This window comes from Pelodiscus sinensis, chromosome 10 (genome assembly GCF_052426305.1).
Source record: "Pelodiscus sinensis isolate ZL-2025 chromosome 10, ASM5242630v1, whole genome shotgun sequence".
NCBI lineage: Eukaryota > Metazoa > Chordata > Testudines > Trionychidae > Pelodiscus > Pelodiscus sinensis.
In genome coordinates, this window is record NC_143061.1 from 54,516,989 (window position 1) to 54,535,078 (window position 18,090).

General features: G+C 46.1%; 1 protein-coding gene across 1 annotated transcript; it reads right to left on the reverse strand.

The window, feature by feature from the left end:
* Positions 1–693: 693 nt before the first annotated feature.
* On the reverse strand, positions 694–10,595 carry LOC142830720 (alpha-1,4-N-acetylglucosaminyltransferase-like). The gene is made up of 3 exons (XM_089780940.1): positions 10,573–10,595; positions 4,666–5,090; positions 694–1,668 (listed from the first exon to the last, which is right to left on the reverse strand). Exons 2-3 carry the CDS (start codon positions 5,062–5,064, stop codon positions 1,078–1,080), a joined length of 990 nt encoding a protein of 329 aa, XP_089637066.1. The 5' UTR covers positions 5,065–5,090; positions 10,573–10,595; the 3' UTR covers positions 694–1,077.
* Between the last annotated feature and the right edge of the window lie 7,495 nt (positions 10,596–18,090).

Sequence of the window (18,090 nt, forward strand, 5' to 3'; positions counted from 1 at the left end):
CCGCCAGCCCCGTCCCTGCGGTCACGGTGCAGTGCTGGCTCTGGGGAGCGGACGTGCTAGGAACAGCCCCGGCGCCGCAGCCTGGCACCGGCTACCCGCCTGAGGATGCACCGAGGGCCGTGCTGCCTCTGCCCCGGCGCACACGCAGCTATTTGCACCCACCACACCGAGCGACACCGGGAGAGGCTCGCCCCAGAGTGCCCCGTGGGTCACAGGCTGGGTCAAAGGGGGGGAGTCGAACTGGCATCCCCGTCCCAGGGCGCGGGTCCCCTCAGGCCTGGGCTAGGCTGTCAGGGAGGCTCCTCCCCGGCCCGTGTTGTGCGGAGCGAGGAGAGCTCAGCGCACACCTGCCAGACTGGGCCTTGCAGGGGCCTGGAGGCAGAAACTGAGGCGCAGGGGATCTGGCCCCAGGAGTCCAGGCAGCGGCAGGGCCAGGCCGTGGCTGACTGGGGCTGTGTGGGTGGCGGCAGCGCCTGGCACTGGGGGTGGGTCCCTGGGTCCCGCGTGGGGCTCCAGGCCTCAGTTCCACGACGGGGTCTCCAGCAGGGAGAACAGAGCTTCCCAGCCACACGGGGCTGCGGCGAGACGCCCACATGCTGCAAGAACGGGGCCATATAAGGACTGAGAGAGACTCACACAGAAACCATCACTGAGCACAGACCCTCCCCCCCTTTCCTTTGCCCATCCCAGAAGTCATTGTATTCACATTTATTGAACATGAGTATTACAGTAGCAGGGCGAAGCCTCAGCCTCATCGCACAAGGTGCTGCAGGACACACAGCAAATGACTGGGCAAAATTTCCAAATGTATCAAAGGGGACGGATTCTGAAAGGCATTTAGGCATCTAAAGGGAAGGACAGATGCCCAATGGGATTTTCAATGGGATTCTACTTGGGAGTAGAGGTGGACTCGGAGAGTTTCTCTCTTACAAAGTGGTTAGCACAGAAAAAAATGGCTGAGAGTCACTGACTCAGAGGAGATCCGTTTTGTGCACAATTTATTTAGTCCCAGGACAGTCAGGTCTGGAAGGGTCACCTCATTCTACTAGATCCAGTCATTCAGTCTTATTTCACTGCCTATGGACCACTGTTTTCTGAGTCTTGAATAAGGACCTTGTACGTGGTGGGGCAGTATGTTTTGAAGAGATTTTCCACCAAGGTGTTACTTCCTGCAACCACACGCTTGTGTTCCTTGTTCATGAAGTTCCACAGATGCAGAGAATAGGAGTGGTTGAAGTCGGGGCTTCTCTCCCAGACCCTGAAGTACTCCTTCCACTGTGGATAGGGGATGGGGTAGAAACGCTCAGGTTGTAAGAAGGAAATGTTCTTACAGCTTATATCTTCCACGATATGGAAATCGGTCACGCTGCACAATGCTTTGAACATCCTTGTCAGTAAGGTGGGACCCTGGTATCCCCAAATGTCTCCTTTGTAGTTGGCAACAAAATCCTTCATGCAATCCCAAATGAACCAGTGATGGTCAGAAAAGCCAAAAATTGCATTGCCAGCGACATGGGGAGTCTCGGCCGTCAGGAAGTTTTTCAGCGAAATAGGCCTGATGGAGATGACATCGGTGTCCATGTAGATCCCGCCGTATTTCCAGACGAGTGCAAGTCTGCTTGCGTCAGCGCTGACATGCAGCCAGTACCTTTCCTGGGCTGGATTTACCTGCAGAGGTGGAAAGGGATCACAGAGATGCAATTGACTGCACTTCGAAACATCTCAACACCTGCTCCTGTTAGCTATGTGCTCTACAAAACTCTCAGCCTGTCTTAACTGTAAACCCTTAATCAATTAATGGCTAGGTGTTCTGTTCTGAAGCGACCACATCAAGATGTGGGCACAGCATGGATTTATGTATTTTCTGTCTTCTATCCCTTTCCTAATGATTCTCAACATTCTGTTTGCTTTTTTGACTGCCGTGGCACATTGAGGAGATGTTTTTGGAGAACTATTCAGAATGACTCCAAGATCTCGTTCTTGACTGTAAACAGCTAATTTAGTCCCCATCATTTTATATGTATAATTGGGATTATGTCTGGCGAGGTGCATTACTTTGCATTTCTCAACATTGAATTTCATCTGCTATTTTGTTGCTCAGTCACCAGTTTTGAGAGATCCTTTTGGAGGTCTTCATCCTCTGCCCAGGACCTACCTATCTTGAGCAGCTTTGTATCATCTGCAGAATTTGCCACCTAACTTTTGGCCATGATTTTCCAGTTCATTTATACAGGAATAGGATTGATTCCAGAACAGACTTTTGGGGGACACCAATATTTACCTCTCTCTATTCTGAAAAGTGACCACTTACTCCAACCCTTTAATTCCTATCTTTTAACCAGTTACCCGTTCATGAGAAGACCTTCCCTTTTGTCCCATGACTGCTTACTATGCATAAGAGCTTCTGGTGAGAGACCTGCTCGAAAGCTTTCTGAGAATATAAGTACGCTACATCCACTGGATCCCCTTTGTCCACATGCTTGTTGCCCCGCACAAAGAATTCTAGTAGATAGGTATGGCAGGATTTCCCTTTACAAAAACTATGTTGACATTTCCCAAACAAACTATGGTCATCTACATTTCTGGAAATTTTGTTCTTTATTATAATTAAAACCAGTTTGCCTGGTACTGAAGTCAGGTTTTTCAGCCTGTAGTTGTCGGGATTGCCTCTGGAGCACTTTTTTAAAGATTGGTGTCACATTAGCTATTCTCTAGTTATTTGGTAGAGAAGTTGAATTAAAGGATCATTTACAAAGTACAGTGGCACCTGTAGTCCTGTGGCACCTTAAAGACTAACACATTTATTTGGGCATAGGCTTTTGTGGGCAAAGACCCACTTCGTCAGATTCATCGTCTTTCCCCGTGCAAGTTTATGCCCAAATAAATTTGTTCATCTTTATGGTGCTAAAGGACTCGTCGTTTTTCCAAACGCAGACTAATATGGCTACCCCGCTGACACTACAATTAGTAATTCTGCAATTTCATATCTGAGGCCCTTCAGAAGTTTTGGGGGAATGCCGTCTGCGGTTAGTGACTCATTACAGTTTATCACTTTATTCCGTAATTTCTTTTAATGGCACCTCAATCTGGAACAGTGCCTCAGATCTGTCACCTAAAAAGAATGACTCCCATTTGGGAACATGAAGTCCGATGCAAAGAATTAATTTAGTTTCTGTGCAATAGTCTCATCGCCCTCAAGTGCTCCTTTAGCATCTCCATCGTCCAGTGGCCCCACTGGTTGGTTAGTTGGCTTCCTGCTTCTAATGTCATTTTTGCTATTAATTAAAAAAGCCACAGTCTCAAAAAGTATGTTTTTACACTTCCCTTGCTGGAGTTTATGTTCTTTTCTACTGTCTTCACTTGGATTTCACTTCCGTTTTTAAAGGTGTTGTTTTTTTGTTGGGTTTTTTTTGCGTCTCACTGCTCCTTTCTTTGTTGTTTAGCCACTGTGGCACTTTGGGTTTTATTTATTTATTTATTTTTAAAATTTCTGTTATACATTTAAGACGAACCTCTATTCTGGTGACTTTAAAAAGTTCTCATGCAGCTTGCAGAGATGTCACTTTTGGCACTGTGCCTTTTCATTTCTAACTAACCACCTCAGTTGTATGCAGTTCTCCTTCCTCATTATTACCCTTCATTAGCATTAACTGTGAACTGTTATTTTCCCAAACAACGCCCCCACATCTCAACTGACACACTCAGTGTCTGATCCAAAGCCCATATGAATCCATTGAGAGAGTCTCATCGGCTCCAAGGGGCTTTGGAACGGACCCCTTCTTTCAATCTTTGCAGAGCATAAAAATAGAGAGAAATTCAGACTTTGGGTGACGCGTGGGGAGGGAGGGCGGGTGTACCAATAGTGCATCCAGCTGCTGATTTATTCTCAGACACCCTGCTTTCATTTACAAACAAACTAGAAGATTTACCCGGCCTTGCTTGGGGCCTTAATTCAACTAATTTTTGTTTTCTTTATTAAATGATTGCTCTGGGGTGGGGTCGGGGAGGAGGGCTCCAGTGTACAGGGAGAGAGGACAACCCCAGACCTCTCTCACTGCAGGAGCTTGGGGCCAGGTGAGAAGCACCTCTCCATGGCCTCTGCAGCTCCTGCGGGCACAGCCGGGGGAAGGGCACATGTCCCCCGCTGGGGCAGGTCCAGGTTCATCTGGATTTTTCCCCCTCTCACTGACAAAGGGGAGCAGGCCAGCAACATCCCCATACAAATCGGGGGAGGAGCTTGTGCCCAGACATTTTTGTGGCTGTCAGACACCTTCAACAAGCACTGAAATCAAGTTTCCCAAACAGCAAATCCTCCTTTTACATTCATGCTGACTGAAATGTTACAAATACAACATTTGTATCGGCTTCTTGCCTTTCTGGAAAAGATGGTGATTAACCACTTTGAGAAAATATAATTATGGAAATTATGATGGAAATGCTCCATTTGCCATAGCTCCTGCCATCAGGAAATGGACAATCTCCATAACAATTTCAATCAATATTTTGACTAATGCAGGGCACAGTGTCATGAAAAATGGTCCACGCTGGGTGCAGCAAAATGACAACAGCTTCAAAACTGGAATAAATTGTGCAAGCCCTTCATTTCCTTCCACTTCTTCATTGAATCTTGTTCCCAAAAATATTTTCCCTAGTATTTCCTCTCACCTTGTGATACCATTGGCGCAGAGGTGTCTCCTGGAAAACAGTTTCCATTGGGAAAGGAAGAAGGAAGACATTCTTCATCCTGGATAGAAGAGCAAATGCTGCGGATTTGGAATTTAAATCTTGCAACGTGTTATTCTTCAGCCCTTTTATGAAGAAACGAATGGATCTGTTGGGGTAGGCCCTGGCAGCAGATTCCACAGAACATGAAGCCAATGGAGGAATCTGCAGGTGGTCTGTGGTCTCCACAAAGATGATGCTCAAGTCATCCTCTTCCTTCAGGAACGGCTCAGGACTTGGCTCACGTAAGACGACGTGGTCAGGCAACAGGGAACGTTTATAGACAAAGGCCAGGACAAAGAGAAAAGTGAGCCCGAGCCCTATTTTGATCCACTTCAACATTCTTGCTTGTCCTTGGGCAGACGAGTCTTAACCAAAACAAACAGAGTCAGTGTTAGTGGTTCTTTCATTGTCGCTGGGAGACAAAGACAACAAGGCAGGATTTCAAATGGTGTTATTGCTTCGGATTATTTCCAGGGTGGATACAAATCAATGATTTTTTAAATAAAATTAAAAATCAAGTTTTTAATTTATTTAAAATGGCTTTTTTTTAAGATTTATCAATAAAATACTAAATTTTGGCTCTCGTGTACCCAGCTTAACTACCAGCTCTTGTTTCTTGAGAGTTCTTGGCTTTTAATTTCTAGTAACATGTTGGTCAGATTGTTTTGTTCTGTGCTTACATGGTGGCTGATCTTGGCTAAGCAGGGCAGAGGAGTTAATTAAGACATGGTCTTACAGACAGACAATATATATATATATATATATCAAAGATGGCTTTCTATGTTCCCCCCACACTTTTGCCACAAAAAACTGTCCTGGCTCCTGGGTGTAAGAGAGACCTAATCTGGGAACATTTCGAAGCATTCCGTTCCCTGGGTAAAAAAGGAAAACGTGTCAAGCAGAAGCAGGGCAAGAAGATAATGCAGGGCCTAGTTGAGACTATGAAACATGAAAAGGAAAACTGCTAATTGAGGATGCGTCTATGCTTCACCATTTTTCTGGAATAATGGTCATTCTGAAAAAAGAATACTATACTAGTATTCACACAACAACTGTTATTTCAAAAGAAAATCGAAATAACGGAGGGTTTTTCTGACATTGGTAAACCTGATTCCCTGAGGAATAACACCTCTTCCGAAAAAGCTCTTTAGGAAGAGGGTGTGTGTAGACGCTCCACTGCTGCTATGTTGAAATAGCCCCTCCCCAGAGCCAATCTAAGGCGCTAAATCGAGGTTGCACAATCACATAAGGAGAGTCTGCCTCGGACTAATTTTGAGGCTTCCCTGTTCTGTTAATGCTCTATTTTGAAATAAGATATTCCGGAAGATACCTTCCAGAATGGCTTTTTCCGAAATAAGCTTGCAATGTAAACATACCCTCAGAGAAAATGATGTGGCTTAGGATGTGGATATCGCTGAGAGGGTCAACTGGCTAGTAACTCCACTAATTCACTTTGCAATGCACCATTCTTCAAGACCCTCTCTGTGCCTTTTCATAGAAATCTGATTTGATGGCTAAATTCCCAAGTTGTTTGCGGTGTTGGGTGTTGATAGAAAAAATAAGTGTAGCCTTGCAAAACGTTGTGGCTTTTTAAATTAATGAACTAGGTTTAGAATCTCTCCCCCAACTACACAATGCAGAAAGCTGCAGTAAGAGAAATCTACAGTTGCCAGTTGCCACAGAGTGTTGTTTTCTTATTTTATATTACATAAGACAGGCCCCATATTTTGGAACATGATGGACACAGACCACAATGGTGATGCCATGAGTCTATTCCCTGTTTTACTTCTGCAGAACTCAGCTCTCCAAAAGGGAACCCCAACATGCACTTGTGTTTTCAAAAACCAGAAATGCCAATGAGTTCAATGAGTCTTACTCCAAAATTAAGTCACAGAAGGGTAGCTGGGTTAGTCTGTATCTGCAAAAGCAACAAGAAGTCTTATGGCAACATAGGGTGCATCTACATAGTGGCACAAGCTCAAAAGCTACACAATTTGAGCTATGCAAATTGTGTAGCTTATTTCGAACTTATTGCCAAATTTCGACATAGACCCCCTTTCCGACAAGTGCCTTAATCCTCATAAAACAAAGTTTACCAGGACGTCGGAATAGCAAGCCCGTTATTTCAACTTCATTTCAAAATAACAGGCATACTGTTAAAACATGGAAAATGCTGTTTTGGGATATCAGACATATCCCGAAATAGCACCACTGTCTAGAAGTACCCTTAGAGGCCAACAGTTTTATTAGGGCGTAAGCTCCTTGTAGATAAAACCTACTTCATCAGATGAATTGCAATGGAAGTTACAGGGAAATGGGTGTATATAAGGACAACAAAAGAAAGAAGTTACTTCTGGTAATCAAGTCAGGGTGGAAACGGCTCATTCACAGCAGTTGATGTGAATATCAAGAGAGGGGAAAATTGTCTTTGTAGTGCAGTAATCAGTGAAGATGCTTTTCAGTCTTAAGTTGATTGTGTTGATTAGCTAATGAACGTTAGTTCAGCTGTCTCCCATTGAAATTCTTTTGCAGAAGGATGGCTACTTTCAAATCCAGTACTGTCTGTCCAGGGAGGTTAAAATGTTCCCCTACAGGTTTGTGTCTGTTCCCATTCCTGGTGTGTGATTTGGGTCCATTAATCCTTTGGTGCAGAGACAGTCTGGTTTGACCATTATCCATGGCAGAGGAGCATTGCTGGCACAGGATTGCACACACCACATTGGAGGATGTGCAGATGGATGAACCCCTGATGTTGGGGCATATGTGGTTAGCTCCTGTGATGGTGTTGCTAGTATGGGTTTGTGGACAGAACTGGCAATGGGCTTTGTTGCAGGAGTAGGTTCCTGGGCGAGTGTTTCTGTGGTGTGTTGTGTGGCTGCTGCTGAGTATTTGCCCCCCAATCTGAAGTAAATACCAGCAGCCACACAACACACCACAGAAACGCTTACCCAGGGAACGGCTCTCTGCCACACACCCCGATGCCAGCTCTGTCCTCCTATCTACTGTAATAGAACGGGTTCTGGGGGCACTGCTGAGAGGGTCACATCAGGGTGAATGCTAGAAATGGGGCTACTTACAGCACAAGAGCGGGGGACCTCCACTAAAACGCGACTGAACCAGTCACAAAGAGCACTTCTGTTTGCCGCACCGAGAATCCCCTCAGACACTCCAGCTTTCCCTGTGTCTCAGCCAGCACCGCACCCTTTACGGATGAGAGGTTATGAAAACCAATCGCACCAACTCCCAACAGGTTCTTCCAATGCCAAAGGATCAGCCCTGTTACCAGGTCAATTTATACCTCAGAGCTTACCCAGAAGAGCACGCTGGGCCAGTTCTTTGCAATCTAACATCTAAAGGTTTATTAAAGAAAGTAGAGATTGAGGTTCACAGCAACATTCCTCAAATGTGTATTGGCAACGGTTAAGGTTCACTGCCAGTCAAGTACTTGGATTCAGTTGAGTAGCCACCCTGTTACAATAGGCGGGTGAAGCCTGTTGATATCTCTCTGAAGCAAATACTTAGAATGTTAGAACATGGCCAATACTTATCACTCTAAATACAAGACTTTGACATGCACATGAAAAGTAGAAACACAATTAGCAAAGCATCAGCTTTCAATAGACACCTCACTTGGCCACTTTGTACAAAACGTGGGGCAAACCTACAACGGCGGGTACAACAATATTCTGCATGTTCACGCCGAGAAGCCAAGAATGTCACCCCACCACGGCCAGAGTGATGCTGGAAGGGATGCTGTGTTGCTACAGGTTTTAATTCTGTATCAGAAATAGCAGCGTGTGACTTGAAAGGTTTGTGAAAACCGTGTTTGTCTAAAACAGGGTTCATCATTGTAAGGTTCAATACGATCGTCATAATATCACTGAACTCTGTGACAAATGCAGGGCAATAATTGCTTAGAACAACAGTGGATCTGATCTGCTTTTGTACCATGATTTCTATATATGATTTCTTAGGTGAGCCGGCCAAAAGCTAAGTGTAATTTCTCTCTAGAAGCTCTGGCCAATGTCTGGAACCAAATAAACACCAAGTTAATGTAGATATTCATGTTCTCCATAGTGTAGGAATCCTGGAATTTAGCCATGAAAGCAAGATGGCGGTGTGCCTCAGTTTCCCTGTTCATACAGCACATTAAGTGTGGAATGCCCTCTCTCATGTGAGAAGCTCCCACACAAGTTACAGGCACCAACAACCGGGAAATATCAGTATTACTAGGTCCCTTACAGAACAGTGTGTCATTATGTGCCACTCTGGACATGTTCTGGAGTTTCTCCAAAAGATCATGCGCATTGGGCAGGTTTACAGTTCTGGGTAGCAGCAGCACATTGGTTACAGAAGTGGACACCAGCACCAAGAACAAATCCATTGCAAGTGCACATGTACCGTTCTTTTTGTCATCCTTGGCTCAATACCATTGGAGGGCTGGCATTTTAGGGTTAACCTGCAGCTTTCTTTTTCCTGCCTCCTTGTTTTATGGACTGGAACTCTGACGTTCCTTCCTGAACAGCAGCAGCTGGCTGGCTGGGTGTGTCCTCTCTTCTAGCAATTGCTATGGAGTCTGTCTCCCCCCAGTCTGTCAGGTATCAACACAAACATTACTCTTTTCCTCAGTTTTTAGCTTAAGAGTCACCATGTGCAAAGCTGGCCTCTGTCTTGAAGAGACGGGGACTTTGTCCACTGGCATGTAAGAAAGACCCACAGTTCTTTCGTCTTGCCATCACCTACCCCTGCTTCCACATGAAATCAGACATTAAGTTCACTAAGCCCTCATCTACATCAGGGCTTAATTTCAAAATAATGCCCCCGCTAAATCGAATTTATAAGCGGAGCATCCACACTACCAAGCCTGTTATTTCAAAATAATGGGCCACGGAATTTGAACTCTGTACTCCTGGTTTTTATCGGGAGTAACTCTAATTCCAAAATAGGTATTCTGAAATAACAGTAGCGTCGATGCTCAGGTACCGCTTATTCCAATTAATTAGTTCCCAGAGTAATTCAAACTAATTACTCCCCAGTGCTTCTTGGGGCTCTAAATCCGAGGTAGCGTGTCTACATTAACAGAGCCAGCCTTGGACTAATTTTGATGTTTCCCCGCTAGTTCGATTCTGTTAAATGGGGAGGTATTAATCAAATGTACTAGTTTCAAAATCATTTCCTAGAGTAGACACAGCCTAAGAGATTGCCAGAGTTCTCAGTGTCTGTAGATGGGGGTTTTTAACGGCCATTCCCTGTAATCCTGAGAGATTAACTGCACAGCTGTTCTGTTCTGCATACTCATCTTTCTAATCTTTTGGACTAAAACACACAATGTCTGCTTTCCCAATCCACCTGGAAACTTCACTGTCCCAACAGCACTGACTTCCCAGCAAGCTGGTCTGACACAGTCTCTCGGGGCCCACAGACCTGTTCCCATTCTCTGACAGTTTTCACCTCATCTGAAACAACTTTCAGCTCACCTGAAACAACCTCAGATCTGTCCAGGCTGGGTTTTCCCACACTAAGGTCAACAGAGTCCCTCTTAACTGAAACATTCTGGCTGTTAGGAACTGGAACCAGGCTCTCAACGATCACACTGCTGCCTTCCACAGACAGACTTTCCTCCGGATCTCCCTCAGTCCAATCACTTCCACCCTCCTCGGCCACCGCAAACTGCCTGCCCAAATCCCCAGCAGGCGGCTGTTCCTCGGCAGCTTTCAGCAACAATTCAGAAGCGTCGCTCTGCTCAGCCACAATGAATTCCTGCTGGTTTCCCTGCCACCCAGGATCATTTCTGGCCTGTCAGGTGGATTTTTATACAGTCCCCGCCAGGCAAACAGGCAGACTCACTAGGTAAAAAGTCAGAGACGTTCTCCTCCGCTTTGCAGCCTTCCACGCTGGTCCCAGGGAGGTCACCTGGCTCAGCACACACAGGGTAGGAATCGTGTCCTCCTGGCTACACGTTTCCACAGCCCGCAGGTGCACAATCAACTCACCATTATGCTCTCTGTGGCCTGGCGAGGGTACCACCCTAATCCCCTGGTCACCAGCCAGGAGATCGGGATCCACTGGTCGATTTGGGAGCCTCTGACAGGGGACCCTGCTGGTTTGGCCAAGAGGCTACCAAGCACAGCACTTCAGCGGCCCCTCCCCCTCCTGCCCATCGCCTTGGAGCTGCCTCCTCCTCCCCCCACCCCCAGCCTCCTGCTTGCTGTGCCATGGAGAGGAGGGCGCTGATGTCAGGCCCCCCTCCCACCCTGTATTCTGTCCCCACAGAACAGGGGGGCCACAACAGGGCGCGGGATGGAGGCAGTTTGCTGCTTTGGAGAGCAGGACGGGGCCAGGGCAGGGTGAGCCTGCCTTAGCCCCATGCACCACCACCCAGGAGCCCCCTGAGGTCAGCAGGGCCCAGCTGGAGCTGGCTCTGGACCCCTGCCACAGTCATGAACCCCACCTGCACCCCAAGCCCCTGCCCTTTCCCTGAGCCCCCTGGACCCAAACTCCCTCCCAGAGCCTGCCCCCTGAGCCCCTCCTGCACCCAACTCCCTGCCCCAGCTCAGCTCAGAGCCGCTCACACTCCAAATCCCTTAGCCCAAGACCAGACCCTGCACCCAGCCTGGTGAAAGGGAGGGAGAATGGGGCAGGGAGGACGGAGTGAGCAGGGGCAGGGCCTCGCAGAAGGGGCAAGAAGGAGGCAGGGTGGGTAGTTGAGTGTGAGGTAGATCGCAGATTGCCCTACAGTTCAAACAGTGATCTCCTGCTTGGAAAGGTTGAAGACCCCTGCCCTACCCAGGCTGAGCTGCCTTACCCTCTCCCAGAGACAGGCAAAACATTCTCCCCAGCAGACACAGGTTTAGGATCATTCCCTTTCTGGGCTTCAGCTGGATCCAGCCCCGACCCTGGTGAGCTGAGAGGCCCCTTCCCCACCCAAAGCACTGGAGAGAAATTCTGCCTTCCCAGCCGAGCTGCTCCTGCTCCACACAGACCAACCCTTGGAGACAGTCTCTTCTCTATCCCAGCGCCTTGGCTGCTCCAGCTGGTCTCCACATACCGGAGCTGATCCCACGGAGTTATTTGCACAAATCGGGTTCTTCCTGGGCAGGTTTCTCTTCCACAAGTTTTACTAGCCCTCTGTCAGGGACTCTTAGCCCGGACTCTCCAGGTTAGTTGTCTGACCACGAGAGACAGGCAAAACCAGCAAGGTCACTTTCCACAACTCTTTATTGCAGGTGCACACAGCAATACAGAGTAATCCCGCCCCCACCGAAGAACCAGCAGCCTTCCGTAGTAACACACAAAGTTTTTATAATAAAATTTACATCATAGGTTGGGTAACTAATCACACAATCAATCAGCAACTTCCTGCATTTGTGCATAGCAACACGCCTTGTGGTCATACAACGCGAGTTCCTTCTCTGTTCCTTGAGCAAGAGACTTTGCAAGTTCCTACAACACATAATTTCTTAAGCGAGCAAGTTTCTTATCTGTAAGTGTTGTGCATAACGGGTACAAAGCGCTGTTTTCTTGCATTCTTTTGTTTACATTTCATTTAGCAACTTTTCTGAGCACACTATGTCCCAACATTGTATCTCTAGCCCTCAGCTCCTAAGCATTTACCCCAACCCCTCCTCCTTCTTTATTTTTATTTTTTTTTGCTAGTGAGTTGTACTTTTCCATCCTTTCTTAGCATGATATTTCTAGGGCCTATCACCTCCGTCCAACAGCGCCACAAACTTGATCTTCTCCCTCAGTCACGGCTTCAGCCGGACTGGAATCTGCTGCACAGAAACATCGTCCTGATCTCTGAGTGCCTCCTGTCCTTGAATGAATTCCAGCCTCGCCTCTGAGCCTGGACAGGCCTTCAGCAACCTCCTGCCAGACACACAGCTCTCTCCCTCAGGCAGACACTGAGAGAAACTCTCCCCTGGGTTACAGTAAAACTGGCTAGACACAGACAACTACCCCAAGTCAATTCCCCCCTCACCCTTCCCAAATCTCCCTGGTAGTCACAGGGGACAGCAGAATTGCATTCAGACTCCTCTGGGGGCTGGGTTATGACATCAGCCGGATTGCACATTTCTGCCATGTCATCATCAAAGCACAGAGCAACACAGTGACACACGACTCCCAAGCGGATACCGTCTCTGCCACTCTTCCCATTTCCCCCTTGATCTGGAGTTTAGTCTGGCAACTCCCTGCTCAGCTTCGCTGAGTCTCTCCTCTGCTGCTGGTCGCTCCATTCGCCTGGCCTGGACTTCTTTCTCTCTTTCAGCAGCTCCTCTCTCCAGCTCAGCGCTCCTTTGCTTCTCCCTTACATGAATCTCGGCAAATATTTCTTCCTAATCGAGCTCTGCTTTTTTCAGGATGTCCTGAACTCTGAGATTTCTTCTACAGCATCTCTGTCCATTAGCAAAGATTGCAGTTCGCACTTAGCGGCTTTCTTTCTGGAGTAGTGATAGTAATGTAGCCGTGTTAGTCTGGTCTAGCTGAATCAAAAAACAGGGCTGGGTAGCACTTTAAAGACTAACAAGATGGTTTATTAGGTGATGAGCTTTCGTGGGCCAGACCCACTTCCTCAGATCAAATAGTGTGACTATTTTCTTCCACTATTTGATCTGAGGAAGTGGGTCTGGCCCACGAAAGCTCATCACCTAATAAACCATCTTGTTAGTCTTTAAAGTGCTGCATAGTCCTGTTTTTTGATTCTTTCTGAAGGTGATTCCTTTCTCTGAGCATGGGTCTCTCTGGTCTTTTATTCTAAGATCCTCCTTTCATTGCTGACTCATGGCAACTGCTCTTTTGTTATGCTTGCAAGAAGCGCGGTGGGGGGGGGGGGATTTTTATAGGGGCAAAAGGCAATATGCCCTGTTTATTGAGAATACCACGGCAAAGCAGTTAGCATATGCTTACACACAGACACACACACACAAACTGTCCCACCAGTTGATGTTATATTTACCAGTCCGTTATATTTACCAGTCCGTGGTCCATGGCCAACTGGATTGATCACAGATGGAGGAGCGGGGGCTCTGGCAGTCCAGACCGATGCTCCCGTCTTTGACAGGACGTACCCCAAAGTTTCGTGCCAAAGTTGTCCCTTTTCATAGTCGTTTTACTTCACTGGGATCGGTAAGTTTACATCATGCTGTAATCAACCGTGCTTTGAAGTGTGCTTGTTTGCTTACGTTGTTCTTCTCGTATCACAGTTATCTTGTCCCAATGGATAGGTGCTTGCCTCATCTTTATCTGCCCATCATCCGCAGTTCGGTGGGGAGATACAGCAATCTCCGGGCGCTTTTACATCTGTCCTCCGCTTCTTCCTAGAGTATCTGGCCTTCATCCTTATCTCTTAACACACATGCCTCATTCACACACACAAACCAGAACTGATTTCTTTGGTGCTTAGACACAATATGAATATTTAAGTAGGAATATCAAATTACAATTTAAAACCCCCCAATCATCATGCCCTTTTACTTGTTTGACAATACTAATTTTAAAACGTAAAACAAAATTATCAGACTCTATCTCTGCCTTCGAATCAGCTTTAGACACAATATTCTGGCTGGTGCAGCTTTACCAGAAGGTAAAGGTCCTTTCTGCTCTCAGAAAGGGTGGCTGGCAGAGTTCACATGACTTTGCATAAAGCTACACTTTAGCTACGTGGCTACACTTTAACCAACCAAACTCTCAATCCCAAAATCCAAATTTAGAAGCACGTGGGGGTCCTGATCCAAAGCTTCACTGATCTGGTTCTGTAGATCCAAGTGTGACTATAACAGTTTCTGGGGTCACCACTGAGAGGGTAAATGTTTAGAACAGGGGACTTCCACTATAAGACCCCGAACCAGTCACAAAGAGCACTTCTGTTTGCTGCATTGGTCAGCAAGAAGTCACATGAGCAATTCCCTTAGATACTCCAGCTTTCCCTGTGTCACAGCCAGCACCGCACCTCACTCGGATGAGAGGTTATGAAAACCAGTCCCACCAACTCTGAACAGGTTTTTCCAATCCCAAAGGAGAAGTCCCATTTCCAGGTCAACTTTTACCTCAGATCTTACCCAAAAGCGCAGGCTGGCCCAATCCTTTAGTATCTAACATTGAAAGGTTTATTAATGAAAAGAAGAAAGAAAAGGCTGAGAGTAAAATTTAAAGAAATCAAGTTACATATGTACGTCATAGAACCATACAACCATAGAGCTGGAAGAGACCTCAGAAGACCATCAAGTCCAGACTCCTGCTCTAGGCAGGACCAATCCCAACTAAATCAACCCGGCTAGGGCTTTGTCAAGCCGAGACTTAAACACCTCTAGCGACGGAGACTCCACTACTTCCCTAGGTAACCCATCCCAGTGCTTCACCATCCTCCTAGGGAAATAGTTCTTCCTAATATCCAACCTGGACCTCTCCCACCACAACTTGAGACCATTGTTCCTTGTTCTGCCATCACCACTGAGAACAGCCTCTCTCCATCCTCCTTAGAACCTCCCTTCAGGAAGTTGAAGGCTGCTCTCAAATCCCCCCTCACTCTTCACTTCTGCAGACTAAACAGACACAATTCCCTCAGCGTCTCCTCATAAGTCATATGCTTCAGCCCCCTAATCATTTTGGTTGCCAAGTTGCTGGTGCAGAATTGCAGTGTTCCTGGTGCAGGCTTATAACTGAGGTGGAAAGTCTGTTTTCTTATAAGTCTCTGGAATACATTGTGTGCTAACAGGGGGCATCAGTCCTTCCAGGCCCAATTCGTGGCACAACTGCTTCTGACCTGACGAGCTGGAGTGACGACAATCGGAGGAAACTCTGGGGCCCTTTTTAAGGGAATTCCATTATTCTCCTTGAAACAAAAAACAGGAATATGCAGCACTTTAAAGACTAACAAGATGGTTTATTAGGTGATGAGCTTTCGTGGGCCAGACCCACTTCCTCAGATCAAATAGTGGAAGAAAATTGTCATGACCATATATACTAAAGGATACAATTAAAAAAATGAAAATATATGAAAAGGACAAATCAAATTTCAGAACAGAAGGGGGATGGGGTGGAGGGGAAAGGTAAATGTCTGTGAGCTAATGATATTAGAGGTGATAATTGGGGAAGCTATCTTTGTAATGGGTAAGATAATTAGCGTCTTTGTTTAAGCTTAGGTGTAAAGTGTCGAATTTAAGCATGAATGACAGTTCAGAGGATTCTCTTTCAAGTGCAGTCTTAAAAGGACTTTGAAGCAGGATGCAGGTAATCAAGTCGTTGAGACAATGTCCTTTCTGGTTGAAATGGCAAGAAACTGTTTTTTCTTTGTGATCTGGTCTAATATCTGTTTTGTGGGCATTGATCCTTTGGCGAAGTGTCTGAGACGTTTGTCCAATGTACATAGCAGACGGACACTTTTGGCACATGATAGCAAGAACACATATTCCTTCTCATCCAGAAATATAATTCATGCCATCATGTGCCCATCCTCCTGTTCTGAAATTTGATTTGTCCTTTTCATATGCATTCATTTTTTTAATTGTATCCTTTGGTATATATGGTTGTGACGATTTTCTTCCACTATTTGATCTGAGGAAGTGGGTCTGGCCCACGAAAACTCATCGTCTAATAAACCATCTTGTTAGTCTTTAAAGTACCACATAGTCCTGTTTTTTGTTTCAACTAAACCAGACTAACACGGCTACATTTCTATCATTATTCTCCTTGGCTATGTCTAGACTGCAAGCCTCTTTCGAAAGAGGCTTTTTCGAAAGTATCTTTCGAAAAAGCCTCTTTCGAAAAAGAGCGTCTAGACTGCAAGCAGTACTTTCGAAAAAGCAAGCCGCTTTTTCGAAAGAAAGCAGCGAGTGAGTCTGGATGCTCTCTTTCTAAAAAGCCCTGTTGGCATTCAAGAACGCCTTTTTTCAAAAGAGCACTTTCGAAAAAAGGCATTCTTCCTCGTGAAATGAGGTTTACCGCCGTCGAAAGAAAAGCCGCGTTCTTTCGATTTAATTTCGAAAGAACGCAGCTGCAGTCTAGACGCAGGTGATGTTTTTTCGAAAAAAGGCTACTTTTTTCGAAAAAACCCCTGAGTCTGGACACAGCCCTTGTGTGCAGTAACTCCCAAAATGCAGTTTGTCACATGACTAAGTCACCTGTCTGGGTCCTTTTTCGGCAAGCAGCCATGGCGTACACACTTGACTGCAAGTTCACTGCAAAATTCTTCAGATGTGTATTGGCAACACCTATGGTTCATTGTCCGTCAAGTACTTCGATTCACTAGACTAGCCACCCTGTTACAATAGGCGGGTAAAGCCGGTTGAACTCCCTCAAGAGCAAATACTCGGAGTGTCAGTACATCTCCAATACTTATCACCCTAAATAGAACAATCAGACATGCGCACGAATAGTGTAAAGGGAATCGGCAAAGCATCAGCTTCCAATAGACGCCTTACTTACCACTTACCACTTTGTACAGAATTTGGGGCTAACATACAACAATCCCTGCTACGTACCCCATTGCCACTTCTGTCCACATATCTATACAAGAGACTCCATCACAGGATCTAACCACATAAGCTACAGTATTACGGGCTCATCCACCTGCACATCCTCTCATTTGCTGTCTGCCATCCTGTGCCAGCTGTGGCATGGATATTGGCGAAACCGGACAGTCTCTGTGCTAAACGATAAATGGACCCAGATCAGACTGGGAACACACACAAACCTGTAGGGGAACATTTGAACCTCCCTGGATGGTCAGTAGAATCATACAACCATAGAGCACTAGAACTGGAAGAGACCTTGAGAGGCATCTGGAGGGTACCTCAACAAAACTGAAATTTGGAGAAAACTGAGTTTTTTGTTTTAAGTTTTACAGCGCTTTATTATTTTTGTACTTTTTGTACCCAAAAATGTCATCACCCACCCGGCTACAATTAAGATGTTTAAACAAACGTTGGTAGAAAAAAAATGGTGTGTCTGAAAACTGTAGGTACTGCAGGTACTTATCATTTTTTTTAAAAAGGGGGGATTTTTTAAAAAAGGTTGAGAAACACTGGCCTAGGGGACAGAGCATTTCCCTGGGGCGTGCAGTGTTGGGGGTTGGACTATCCAACCTGCTCCTAAATATCTCCAGGGATGGAGATTCCACAACTTCCCTGTGCAACTTGTTCCAACGTGTAACCACCCAGACAGGTAGGAAGGAATGGGTTTGAAAGTAGCCATCCTTCTGCAAAAGAGTGTCCCAACCTGATGGCAAAGGGAGACAGCTGACCTGGAGTTCCTTTGCAAGTTCAATACAATCAATTGAGGATTGAATAAAGATCTTAACTGGTGTGGCAGGTTCAGGCCAGAGAGCTGCTGCAGAGGGGAAGAAAGGCAGCCCCAAAAAGGGTAAAA